Source organism: Otolemur garnettii, unplaced genomic scaffold (assembly GCF_000181295.1).
Source record: "Otolemur garnettii isolate 467f Iridium unplaced genomic scaffold, OtoGar3 scaffold00001, whole genome shotgun sequence".
Classification (NCBI taxonomy): Eukaryota; Metazoa; Chordata; class Mammalia; order Primates; family Galagidae; genus Otolemur; species Otolemur garnettii.
Window position 1 is genome coordinate 18037979 of NW_003852396.1, and position 14796 is coordinate 18052774.

Here is a 14796-nt window from a genome sequence, read left to right on the forward strand (position 1 = left end):
GAGTTCTTCAGTGCTGGATTCTAAACATTTTTTTCTTCTCATGCTCTTCTTTAAGGTTAGATGATATCATCTATTCCTAAGATTTTCATATAGCCTATTCAGAGATGATTCACAACTTTATATTTTTATCCCAGAAGTTTACTTGGAGCTCTAAATACATGTATCCAACTTAGAGTTGCAAAAGGAAAATTTAAATTTATGAAACAAACAAAAACCAACAAAACAAAAGAAAACTCCCCCAAATAAATAATATCTCCCCAACCCATAATTACACATACTTTCTATTTTTCCCCTCTCTAAATGTAGCATATTTCAGAGAATGCCATTAAAAATTATTGAACTAGGTAAATTAAAAACATGTCATTCTTGAGTCCCGCCATATCTTATTCAGCACCAGTATTTATCACCTTTACTTTCTAAGATAGTCCTTAAGTCAAACCATTTACCTTTGTTTCCAGTGCAAGTCACCATTAGTTGTTGCCTGCACTGCTGAAAGTGCCTCTTCAATGGTTTACCCACTTCCATTACTATTCCTTTCTAATCCTTCTTCCCACTGTAGCCAGTTGATCTTCGCAAGACACAAATATAATATCACATCCCCTACTCCCATTAAAATTCTTTATATAAACCTCATGAAAACAGTATACACACACATACATAAGCACTTTGAGCTCAGATAGGTTGGTTCTAGCAAATATTTACATGAGAAATAATACCAATTCTGTGTAAACTATTCCACAATATTGAAAGTGAGGTAGTACTTTCTAACTCATTCTATGAGCATTATATTGCCTTGATATCAAAATAAGCAAATAAATTACAAGAAAAACATATTACAGACTAATATCCCTCATGAATATAGATGCAAAAATTCTAAAGAAAATTTTAGCAAATGGAATCCAATAGTATATTAAAATAAGAATACATTATGGCCAAGTGAGGTTTATTCCAGGAACATGCAACTGCTTAATATTAAAAAATCACCATATTAATAAACTACCAAAATAAATCATACTAATAGAGAAAGAAAACATTTGACCAAATCTAATATCTATTCCTGATTAAAACAGAAGAAAACAAAAAAAACTCTTAGCAAAGTATAAATAAAAGAGAATAAATACAAGTATAAATAAAAGGAAGTTTCCTCAAACTGATGAGTAACATATATGAGAAAACTGCTGCTAATACCATAATGGCGAAAGATTGACTACTTTTCCCTTATGATCAGGAACAAGGCAGTAGATACCCACTTTCTTTTTTTAATGCTACATCGTATTGGATGTTTTAGCTAGCACAGTAAGTTAAGAGAAAGAGATGAAGGAGTAAAACTATTCCTGTTCACAGGCTATGTGACACAGTAACAATCTAATAGAATTTGTTAAAAGAGCTACCAGAATAACAGGTACATCTAGTAAGAGTGAAACATGAAAGGCCAATGTATGTAGGCTAAAACTCAATTGTATAATACCTCTACCTACTAACAACAAACAGTCAAGCATTAAAATGAATAAAGCAATTTCATTTATAAAAGCATAAAATATGAACTATTAATATTTAGAAATAAATTTGATTAAATATATAAAAGAGATTTACACTGAAAATTATAGAACACTGCCAAAGAAAATTAAGCAGTCTAAAAAATAAAGAGATATCTTCCTCTGGGTTGGAATAATTAGTATCATTAATATTTCCATTCTCTTTAAATTTAATCTAGAAAATCAACGCAGTCTTAATCCAAATGTCAGTAGAAATTTTTGTAAGTAGACATTAATAGGTTAAATCCAAAATTAGTATGGAAATGCAAAACACCTAGGAGAGCCAGAACAGATGTGGAAAAAAAAAGAATGAAGTGGGAAGTTGGAGGTCTAAAAGTATCTTGATTCAACACTTATTGTTAACCTGCAGCAATCCAAAATGATGGTATTTGTGTAAAGACAAACAAGTAGATGAATAGAAAGAAATTTAGAGTCCAGAAGGAAATCACACATATAAGGACAACTGATGTTGACAAAGAGACACAATTAAGTGGAAGAAGGATATTTCAACACGTTGTACTGGAGCAATTTGATACACATGTGCAAAACAATGAACTTGGACCCATGCTTCATACCATATACAAAAATTAACTCAAAACCCATCAATGTGCTTCGATATAAAAGTACAAAACTTCTTTTTTTTATTTATTAAATCATAGCTGTGTACATTAATGCAATCACAGGGTACAGTGTGGTGTTTTCATATCAATTTGAAATACTCTCATCAAACTGGTTAACGTCGCCTTCATGTCATTTTCTTAGTTATTGAGTTAAGACCTTCATACTCTGCTTTTAGAAAGATTCATTCATACCCTTGTAAAGTACAAAACTTCTAAAAGAAATCAGAAAAGAACATCTTTGTGACTTTGAGTGAGACACAGATTTCTAAGATGATAGTAAAAGGTATATAAGCCATCAGTGGAAAAAAAATAAATTGGACTTTGTCAATATTAAAAACTTCTGGCATTAAAAAGATGCTTAAAAGAATGGAAAGATAAACCAGAGACTGGGAAAAAATACATATAATATGTATCTAATAAAGCGTTTAATTCCAGACTATTTAAAGAGCTCTCAAAACTCAATAAGGAACTCAATTTCAAAGATATGTAAAAGAAGATTTGAACAGACACTTTATCAAAGAGAGAGAGAGAGAGAAATGTGGAATAATGCTCAATAGCAGTAGTCATTAAGGTAATATCAATTAAAACTACAATGAGATACTATCATACACTTTTAGTTAGTCTATAGTTCAAATGATTGAAAATGCTAAGTGTTGGAGAAGAAATGAAGGGCCTAAATTCTCATACGCCGCTGTGGAAATATAAAGAGATACAACCACTTTGAAGAACAGTTTATCAATATCTTAAAAATGTAAACATATATCCATTATTTGATCAAGCTAATCAACTCCAGAAGAAAAGGAAAGACCCATTCATACAAAGACTTACACACGGATATTCATGGCAGCTGTATAATCCCAGCTGGAAACAAGTCCATCAACAAATATGAACAAATTGTGGTATTTCCTTACAATGCAATGTGACTCAGCAGTAAAAATAGCCATAAACTACTGACACGTGCTATAACCTAGGTAAACCTCCGAATAGATGTATTGAGTGAAAAAAAAATTCACACAAAAATCACGTATTTCATTTGTATAAATCTCTAGAAAATGCAAATAATTCTTCAATGACAGAAGGCAGGTCTGCGGTTGCTTTGGGATGGGAGCAGTGGGCAGAGTAGAGCGGTAGGACTCATAAAAGGGCATGAGGAAGCTTTTGAAGGTGACCGATGTGCTTCCTCTCTTGACCGTGTCAGTGGTTTTACAGGTGTAAACATATGTTGAAACTTACTAAATTGTACACCTTAAATTTTTTCAGTTTATTGTATGTCAGTTTTACAACAGTAAAGCTGGCTTAAAAATATTTATTGTGTAGTTTTCTAAGTCTTTGTTATAACCTGAATGGTCTGACCTCTAATTTCTTTCTTTTTCTTTTCTTTTTTTTTTTTTTAAAGTTTTTGGCTGACGGCTGGGGTTGAACCCACCACCCCTGTTATATGAGGCCAGTACCCTACTCCTTGAGCCACAGGCACCCCCCTCTAGTTTCTTCTTCATTCTCTTCACTTGCTGTTTCCCCTTCTTTCCGGTATTCCAGTTGTGAGCTTATCTCAGTCCTTCCGCCATTCCCTGTTTTGTGCTAACACATCTTCTTTGTGTATCTATTGGAGACGCTTTCCCCTCCTCTTTCTGTCCAATTAATTCCCTCTTATTTTTCTGATCCCAACTCAGTGACTGCTGTCCCGGTTTTGCCTTCCCTGATCTCCCTGACTAAGTGAGATCCCCCTACATGCTCACGTAGAGCCAGGCAGCTTTCTCCAAAGCACTTACTCCAGGCTACTCTCCCCATTGGTCTATAATCTCCACGAAGCCAGAACTGGCTGTATTGGTCTGTATTTACCATTTTATTCCAAACTTAGCACAGTGTCTAGCACATAGTAAACACCCCAAAGTAACTGGGAACCAAAAGGGAAGGATAAAGTTAATGTGCTATCATCACAAACCGAGCAAAGTTTTCCCATGGTCTGATGCTAACAACTTTACAAAACACAATTCAGAACTCTCAATACATTATACTCGAGATTGTCCTCATACTGAATATTAACCAGCATTCTTTTTTTTTTTTTTTGAGATAGAGTCTCACTTTGTCACCCTCAGTAGAGTCTTGTGGCACCACAGCTCACAGCAACCTCTAACTCTTGGGTTTAAGCGATTGTCTTTCCTCAGCCTTCCAAGTAGCTGGGACTACAGGTACCCACCACAATACCTGGCCGTTTTTTTAGTTGTCGTTGTTTAGCAGGCCAGGGCCGGGTTCGAACCTGCCAACCCCAGTGTATGTGGCCCGTGCGCTAACCACTGAGGTCGGCCGCTGAGCCTAACCAGCACTCTTGTAACAGGAGTAACTCACACACTGTACCAAAAGGTAGTTTTCTCACAATGAGCTTATTTAAGCAAATAGGAAATGGGAATCTTGCTGTACTGTATATATAGTTTGATGCCTTCAAAGGCTTTATCATCATGCTTGCAGCTTAGTAAGAGAAAAAGCCATAATTATATCATAATCTGTAATCTGTGCTATGTAGCTGGAGATTTTAAGAGCTATCTGATGTCACAGTTTTAGGGGAGGAATTATTTCATTGTATAATCGTTTCACTTAGTTTGGGTATGATTAGTTGAAGGGGCCTATTTGCAACATAATAGAGTGATATTTTTTGCTGGAAGTTAATCTCCTCATTTTAGTTCATGCAGTGACGAGAGCTGGGACTGGAACCCAAGACCCAAATTTTATCCCTACAATACCGAAAAAAATCCAGTTAAATTTAAGATCCCAGAAAAGTTCTATTTTATGTGAATTTTGTGACTAAAGCAATTCTCACATGTCAAACAAAGGGTAATGTTTTGGAGTTGATTTTTTAGAATGACAACAGGGTTGAAGGTAGTTGTCACAAGAGGTCTTAAAGGCAAACTTTGTCTTGCTTTATTAAAACTGAGGACAATAATTACTTCAGAACGCTTGTTACTGAAACAAAATGTCAAAGTCAATTCAGAATGAATAGGCTGATATTTCCACAGTAATGGATGTACTCCTTCCAACTAGGAGCTGGCGGAAAAAGGGCCTGGAACAAGATTTACAGCTAGTTCTCTTGTCACTTGGGACCCAGGTGGGAAGCCTGGCTTCGCTCCCATGTTTATTTGTTCTTAATTCATTCATTCTTTGAATAATTATTCTATACTCCAACTAAAGAAGAAAACTATTTCAAGTAAAGGTCAGGTCAAGAAAGGCCAACAGTGACAACGTGTGTTCGACCAAAGGAGGTGCGTGGATGTAGGGAGCTCAGAAATTACAAAAGGTTGACAATTATGGGGGGAGCATGATGGATATTACTGACAGAGCCTCACTGCAGCTGTGTCCCCCACTAAGAAGGGCATGGAAGGGTTGGGCAAATCTCTGAGAGTCCTTGGGAGAGTAAAATTTGTGAACAAATGTTAAAGTCTTAGCATTGTTCAGTATAAAGAGATTGTACATATTGAGTCTATTAAGTATGTCTATTGTTTCCTGTTAACTTTTATCTTTAAAAAATCAGAAAATTAACACAAAATCCCTCCAGAAAATACTGAGTGACAACACAAACCAGATAAGGGTGGCAGGCATTTTATTTTAGCTCATTTAAGCCTTATAGCGTCTGATAGCATCATCACTATTCTATAGAACAGGAAATGGTAGTTTAGAGACACTAACTAGATTTGTCAAGCATCGTACAGACTTTAAATACCTTTATTAGTACTTAATTATATATACATTCCTACTGCTAGGAAGAACTACTGTTAACTCTATTTCAAAGTAAATGTTATGCAAACTCATTGATGACAGAAAGACGTATTAATACACTTCACTGCCGTGCATGGTTCAGAAAACTCAAAGATAAAAAAATAGTATGTGTTCCACTTGCATGAAAACGTCTCTACTAATGATTAAAGGAGAATAGGTGGACTTCAACTTGCAGTAGGAAGGAGGGGCCAAACCTAGAGCCTCTTATTGGCTCCAAAGTTGGTGTGTTTCCTTTGAGACGGGCAGGGAAGAATTCCTTCAAAGAGTTACTAAGTAACAATAGTATACAAGGGAGATAAAAAATTGGGATGTGTGAGCTATAAGTGACGGTAAAGTGGCCTACTTCTTAAGAGTTTAAATCTTTAAGTCAGATTGCTTGGCTTCAAATTTCTATTCTATTACTAAGTAATCTGTGTTCTATTGTATTACTGCTAACAATATTCTTTCCTTCCTTTTTCTGAAAAGGTTATCTTCCCCCTTCACCCCCAGCATCAAGTTGGCCACATGGCATTCCTTGACCAACAAAATGTGAGCAGGAATATATTTTTAGTGTCTGAACAGAAGTTTTAAAAGCCACTACATATTCATATTCAACATAGGTCAATTTTTATTCTGCTGTGAAAACATCATATTCCTGATAGAGGCTGTTCTTCTCTCCATGGGATAACATGGACTGCAGTGACAGCCAAGCTCTGAAGGACGTCTAACATGAGGAAAGGATAAACATTCAAGGCTGCAAGCCATCAGGGATTTTTTGTTGTTGTTGTTACTGTATTCATTTACTGACCAATATGCCAGTTTTGTTACTTGGGCAAGTTATTTAATCTCTCTATAATTCCCTTTTCCTTTTCTTTTTTTGTAAGAGCGAATGGTTGAGATAACTAAATAAGTGAGTGTAGATAAAGTACATAAATTAGAGTTATGCTGGTAAAAGTTTCTCTAAGAAAAAGTTTTGATTAATAATACTCGCCAACTGGTGTTATGTACATAGTCTCTCATGTCAGATTCCAAGCTACCAGTGTGATGTCACTGAATGGGGAATGAAAAAGAGTTACATATAATGAGCTCTCATCAGTAGAATCTGTCTCCAGCGCACTGGGGAATTTAGAACAGTGCACATAACAAGCATGACAGTAGTGCATATCAATTAGTAAGTAATATAGTAAGTAAACATAGTATATTTCCTTTACATCAGTAAAATCCTGTATTTGGAGGAAAACTTAAACATTAAAATTTAGTTGATTTAAAACCTTTTCTAAAAGTTTCAGAAAACATTTAAAACTTAATTCATTAAATTTAACAACCACTTAGAGAACTTACACATTGAAAGTAATCTCAGAGATGATCTTGTATACCCATTTCATCTTAATAGATGGGGAATTGAGGCCCAGGGAGACTGAGCGATTTGCTCAGTCACACAGTCTGAAGGAACACCATGGCCAATCTACCTTTTTCCTTCCAACGGGAACATGTATTTACACATTGTTACAGGAAGGATCAACAAAGACAAAAATGTGAGTAACTAGCTGTTGCCTCCAACTTGTCTCAATTTCTCACTAGGAATAATAAGAAGAACAATAAATAAAAGATTAAAACTAAACATTGGTCACATTCATTGATAATCTAGTTTTTTGTGATTATGAGTTCATTTTGAGGAACATCATCATTAGGAAAAATGTTTAATAGTGTATGGCTGTAATATGTCATTTGATAAGAGTAAAGATTATTAGGAAGAACTATAAATGTTAGCTATCATTGAGTGTCTAGTTAAGGATAATTATTTTAAAATATTAAAATGACTATTAAAATGAATATATCGTCTTCTTGCTTTTCCTAGTAATATCTCTTCCTAAAAATACTGCAGTGCACCCCCATGCATTACACTCCCATATTAGTGCTTCATAGACCAAACATATCTTAAGGTAACAGTAATTCATTTTTTCACCATAGCAGTTACTGGCTGTAACTATGGAATGCATTGTCATGGAAACCACTTTCCTCCTAATTCCCCCTCTAATTCACCCCAGAGCTATTACTAAGAAACAAAAATTACAGAAAAGCATTTAGCAAATGCTTATAAACAGATACCACTCACACACACACACACACACACACACGCACACACGCACACCCTCTGTAGAAATGTATAGAGGAATGAACTCTTTCATACATTTTGCTTTATATTTCTTCATTTAGCTTTATTAATCTAAACCAGCACAAACTGTAAAATGGGTAATAACTTGAACACAGCAGCCTTCAGTACTGCCCTAGAATAGGAGGTCAGCCGTAGCTTGGATAATTCATTAGGGAAAGACTGTGTTAGATATTATTGGAACATCACAATATAGAGCATACAATACTTTTGCAGTATTTGATCCAAATTATAGGCTAATGAATAAGGAAAATATTGTACAACTTTTTTAGAATCTATTCTCTTTTAGAAAAAACAGCCATAATTATAGATGCTCTGTAGGTGGACATGCTCACACAATCACACATTTGATGGTAAAATAAAGAAATAGAATGCTCAGGAATACACTTAATTTATAAATGTGACTTTAGAATTTCACAGAAGTCTCAGACCAGAGTTCTACTCCCCCATATGTGACTTAGTACGTGTAAGTAAATACATACTAGACCTCTTCAGTCCCAGAAGCCTCCAGATCATCTCTGGGTTGAATCCGTCCTGATTCCTAATAGAAAATCAACTAGGTAAGGGCTTCTGCACTTAGTATAAGAATCCTGGAGGCATGGCTGCCTTCTTCAGTTAGAACCAGGCTTAACTGAACTTTGAAGGTCTTTTCATGCTGATATTTGCTTATACTTTGTTCCATATTGATTTCCCTTAAAAGAGGTCTTAATTTCAATGGGAGAACCTACATCCCTCTCACAAAGGGGCTGATAAAAAACACAGATTTGTTGACATTCTCCTGGCCTACAGCATGAGAATTTGAGGGTGGGCCTGATAGTCCATATTTTTAACAAACATCCCAGGGAATTCTGCCATAATTGGGTTTAATTTTTAGTTTCCTTTAACTTGGGAGGAGGCAGGATATTATGGATATGGGTAGGTGAAAGAAAGTTTACAAGGCCTTAAGGCATTGCATTTGACTAGACAGTTTGCAAGTTCTATGATTTGTTCTTACTGTCATATTTAAACTTTGTAAGGACAAAGCATATAGTGATATTGGGACCCTGATTAATTTAGAGTATAAGTGGTCCAATATTCTGATGCAACTGCATCAGGAAGCTGGAGTCCAACAGACTTTGGCGTGGATAGTGAGGACTGTATCATTGCTGTATGTTTCAGGTGGGATCTAAATTCAAGACCCAATTAGAGAGAGGCATTTGGTCTTACCAGATTCATTCATTACCCAGATAAATCTGGAGCCTTTGGAGAAGTATGGGATGATTTTGGGGATGTTGCTTTTTAAACTCTATTACTTTTCTTTCAACTTAACCTTCATGGCTTATTGGTCATGTGACTTGGGTAAAGGATACATGTGTAATCCTAAGGGCCTCGGTTTCCTACCCTAGAAAAATTATGTCCAATAATATCTACCTTCAATACCTAAGGCATGAAATAAGAAATGTACATGAAGAACAGCAACCAAGTCCCGGGGTTTACAGGGGAAGGTGGTGCTCACCATCACTGGCTAGCTTAGGGGTTAATAAGGCCCACTTCGCAGATAAGCAAATAGAGGTTCAGATAATGTAAGTGACTTACTTCCACAAAGCTACACCCAGCACCAGAGCCACACTCTGACTGCAAACTTCTGTTTTGCTCCCTTTCCACCAACCATCTGTGAGGCATAGCGCCAGGCGCCCAGGTGGCACCCAAATAGTGCTAGTTTTACCCACTTCCTACCCCACACCCTTCTTATCACATTTTTTTTTCTTCAATAAGCAATTCTGCAGCTGTGCCAGCCACATGCTGATTTTTTTGGTCTTTTTGCAATTTTGACAGCCTCAGTTAAAAAAGAAAAAACACAATAAAGCATTCATCGGTCTTGTCATTCATACTTCCGGAACAACACAAATACTTCTGGGGCTTCTTGGAGCCTCAAAGACGTCAAGGTGGGGAGAGGGCAGACACTTCTTTGAATTTGAAAAGAGTGGTTCTGAGGCTGCTTCTACCACCCAGGGAGTGAGTAGGCTCGCTGAACTGGAAGTCCAGGGCTTAGGGCATCAGTGAAACCGTTTTAAGCCGGTTTCTACCCCAGATTCCTTTGCTAGCCATGCCCCTAGGCACGCTGTTGTCAGTGGACTGGGAAGATCTTCCCCGCAGGGTTCTGGGCTGGCCTCCTCTTCCTGGGAACTCGGCCTCGGAGGTCATCCACGCTCGGGCAGCAGTGGCGATGTGGGCCAAGTGTGGTCTTTGGGTCACATCAGCGCTGGGAGGTCCCATGCTCCAAAGCCAGGGACTGTGGTGGCACCCGGAGCGCCCAAAGCCGGGGCTAAGCTGGAGAGCTCTGTGCTCCCTCCCTCTGTCGGCCCCTCCCTCCCACCCCACTTGCCCGGCCAGCGCTCCCCCACGGTGACTCTGGATTGCAGCAAGCCACTGGCTTTTTACCAAATCGGGAGAGCTGCAGTATGGTGGTTCTTTTTTTCTTTCTTTCTTTCTTTCTTCTCCCCCCCACTCCCCTTTGTGAGGGAATAATTTCAACCCCCTTCAGCTCGCATGACAATCTTGTGTGACTGGGGCGAGTAGGCGGGCACATCCTTTTACATGCTAATACTGCCCCACCTCCTTTGAACCCTCCTCTAAGCGCCTCGCTCCCTTTTATTTTTATTTTTTTATTTTTTTCTAACCGCCCCTAAATTCACCATAGATTGGGGGGAACCCTTCTAGGTTCTGTCCCCCCCACCCCCCACGCCTCGTTCCCTAGGGAAGGGAGACCCCGAGACTCTCCGCACTTGGCCGCGGTGTTGCTGGCACCGGGGTTCCGGGATGGCCACGCGCGGCGCAGGGGGCAGCGATCGAAGCGGCCACTTGGTCTAGGCTATTGCTCCATGTGCCGGGAGAGCACCGTGTTCGGGTCCCCCAGCGAGCTGCCACTGCCGCAGCCCGGAAGGAATGTGCCCTGTTGTTAAGGACCCTGACTGTTTTACACCAATGATTTGCCACTGCAAAGTTGCTTGTACCAACAACACTTTGTCGTTGATGTTTGGATGCAAGGTAGGAAGAGAGTCATGTCTTTTTAATGCATGCTGCCTCCCTGGGAGAAAACAGACCCTTTTGTTGTTTGTTTATGTGTCTGCCTATTGGGAGAGTGACAGAGGCTACCGCTGCTCTGCGCTCTCTGGGAGACTGTTGGGTTTGGGGGCCAGGAAAGCGCACCGATCTCCTGGCATCCTGTGTCGGGCCGATAAGTCAGTGGTGACAGGACCCTGGTCTCTAACATACAGAGGCTTCACAAGCAGATGCGGCTCAGAAAGGAGGCGCCGTGAGCGGCTCTTTGCTTCGGATCTCCTATGCATTTAGATAGTGACTAGGCTCCTGGCCGCTGAGTTGGGAGCTCCTGAACTCGTCTCAGGTTACCATGGCCTGGAGCCTCAACCCATTGGGCCAACCGGCAGGGTACCGGGGTGGTAGATGTACTCCAGGTAAAATTGAACATATCAGTTTGCAAGTTGTCACTTTTAAAAATGAGAAGCTTATTTTTATTTTAGACAGAAAATCTAGAGCTAGGCTCATGCTGGCCTCAATTCTCTGTGTGTGTGTGTGTGTGTTTTTCTGAATTTGAAATCAATCCACTTGAAATCAACAAACAGAAATTTTATCACTACGTGGCACAGTTACTCAGTGAAGTTTGTAGGTATAACTGTCCCACCCCAGATTTCTATAAAGATGATTGGTGTTCCCAAAGAAATGAGGTTTGAAGGTTTTAAAAACAGGTTATCATGCATCGCTCCTTGTCTGAAATATGTTAATGGCACTTTTGTTGCTGGACCTGGTGGTGCACTCCCTGCACAGAAGTTGGTGTTTGAACAATTTGAGCCCGTTAATGGTCTGAGTGCTTGCTCTGTTACTCTGAGGTATAAACCTTCACTTCTTTTCATTGTGAAAAGCTGGCGGATTTGTCCAACTTACTTATAAAGAAAAAATCACTGTGGCCACTATGGTGCCTCTCTAAGGAAACGGTGCTTCATAGGAAATTAAGTGAAAATTCACTTCACTAAGTAAACTTTGTTGTGCTGAAAGACAAGGGCAGGATTGGATTAGACAGCTGGTAAGCCCCTTAAGCAGTAAAGTTAATGACATGTACACAATGAAGTTCATGGACAGAAATCAGAGGAAGTGGAGGTTTAAGGAAAAACTGGGAATTAGGATTGTGACTCTTATAGTAGAGATACCTAGAGAATCTCTCTCCCCTCTGAGCCTCAGATTCTCATCTATAAAATGAGGCATGTGGGTGTGCTCTCTGAGACCTCCTTGTGCTCTAACATTCTCTGATGATATCTTTCATAAAATCTTTTTTTTCATTAAATCATAAACACATAGATCATGTATACATTAATGCATTTATGGAGTACAATGTGCTGATTTCATATAGAATTAGGAACACTTACATCACACTGGGTAATATATACCTCATCTCATTTACTTAATTATTGTGCTAAGACATTTATACTCTATCCTTAATAAATCCAACACGTACCCTTGCATTATGCACCATCCGTGTGATCCCACCGTTAAATGATAAAGTTATTGCCTAGATTTATAGGTTTTTTTCCCCCCTCAATATGATAGGTTGCACTTTTGGATTAGGTTAAAAAAAATACTCAGAATAAAGAGTAAAAAGATGCTCCTTTTAATCTCCCCCCAAAGGACTTAAATTGAGGAAGGTTGTGTGTTCATCAGTGTCCGAAAGATGTGCGTGAATGAATAGCTCCAGTAACTAAGTAGTGAGGTCCCCTCCCGACACAATCTGCTACCCTTCTCAGGCTTCTATCCACTTTTTCTTCTAACTACATTTATAGTAGCATCTTAGAAAGGGCTATTCTTTAAAATCCATTTCAGTGAACTTTTGAGAATTGCTTTGCTGTGCTAAATGATTATTAACAAAAGTGAATTACTTGTCAAGGGAAATTAAACACAAGCTAATAATCAAATAAGATAACTAATTGGCGTAGCAAATGTTGTTGAATATGTATTCACCTCTTCGAGTTCATTTTCAAAGAAGTTTATTTCATGCTATTACGTTTGCTCTGATTTTTAAGCTATGTTGGAGGGAACTGAAATAATTACAAGAATGCACATGTTTTTTAAAAGGCTGGGAATTAAGTTAGTTTAACTTCCTTTAAGTTTTCTTCCCTTTAGCGTTCTGGTTTAACACATTCACTTTTGAGAGAGATTCATGATAATAGAGTACAGCACCTGTACCTGTTGGTAGATGTTCTTTGAAAAATAAATTAACACTCTATGAAAATGAAATAATATTTTTAGCGGGTCTATCCTGCCTTATTTTCCCAATTATTTGAATAAGATAATGCTCAAAAGCCCTATGTAGTGAGATCAATTATTGTTTTATTACCATATGTAACAGACAGCTCATTACAGAGTGGTTGATGTAAGGCTCTCACCTTAGAATTTTAGATATGGAAAGAATTCTAGAATCTTCTACTCTAGCCTTGCCCTAGTGAAGTTCTTCTACACTAGATGACAGATGACAACAGAACTTAATGTAGACAACTTGCCTCTCAGACAACCTTGGGTTTCAAAACTATATTTTATACTTATTCATATATCTAAGTCTCAGTTTCCTCAGCTGAAAAATGGGCACGGTAATAACTACTGTAACACATATTACCACATCACAATGAGAAATAAAATTTTAAAGAGATGCATACAGTGCTTAGTGCGATTGTTTCTTTTATCTGGCTTTGACTAGTTTTACAGCTCTTCTGAGAGGGACTTATCACTTCTAGGGAACCCTTTTCACATAGTTTTTTTTGCATAAATTCTTCATCTTTGTTATGAGCTCAATTATTATTTTCTCCAAAGTTATTTTTTCTGCTCTATACTATTTCTATAAAATGTAGAAACATTTATCTATTGATAGGACATTCACAAAGTTAAGTATATTTATGAAAACTAACGAAAAACTGACGCTGTTCATTTAATCAGCAAACAGCCATTGACCACACAACTAATGCTAGTTTAGACAGTGGAGACATGGCAATGAACTGCTCTTCTCCTCTGTGTTCTCAAAGTCAAATGGTATGACAGATGCTTACATTACTTGCAGTATTGAATTAGTGAGAAAATATACAATTAGAATTTTAGTTCGATCTTTGAACAATGAAAGTGGAATTTAAATAATTATTGGGAAAAAAAACCTGGAGAATTGATATCAATAAGAAATCTCCAAAAATATGCAGTCATTCCAATATTATCTAGTCAGTATAAAAGTAAGATTTATTTTCTTTTCTGGACAAAGTATAAAACCATGTTAATATGTAGGCCAGACTCTCAGTTTCTAAAACACCAAAATTGTTTGTCCTTGTTATCCCAAACTTAGTCATAGTTTGCAAGTTGCTGAATAATTTGAACTTTCAAAGTAGAAACTCAAAATTATTTTCTTTTGTCACTTAGCCATTTCTAGGGTCCACCTTGCTTCCTCCTGGCTGTTATTCAGTTTAGTTAGCTTGTGGCTGTAAATATAGACCGCCTTTCTATGCTTTGCGCTATCCTTGGCACTATAATAGCCATTGGAAGCACAGATATATAACACCATTCCTTTCTTACAGGAATTCTAAAACTGTTGAGGAATGTAAGTCCACTCCTTTCCCTAACATAAAGAATACCAACATTCCCACCTGACCTAATGTTCTCATGAGAGAAACCAAAATATCATTGTTCCAGAAAA

At 37.8% G+C, this 14796-nt stretch overlaps 1 protein-coding gene across 2 annotated transcripts in view; it reads left to right on the top strand.

Annotated features, from left to right (window-relative positions):
* Positions 1–14796, top strand: part of DLG2 (discs large MAGUK scaffold protein 2) — a 2018366-nt gene that overhangs the window by 801132 nt on the left and 1202438 nt on the right. Inside the window, exon 1 of one of the 2 annotated variants that reach the window (XM_023511784.1) lies at positions 11001–11102. The exons of the other annotated variant lie outside the window; for it this stretch is intronic. Within the exon in view, the coding sequence (XP_023367552.1) occupies positions 11001–11102 (102 nt within the window). Of the gene's footprint in view, positions 1–11000; positions 11103–14796 lie in introns of those variants that run through there. 2 annotated transcript variants of the gene reach the window in all.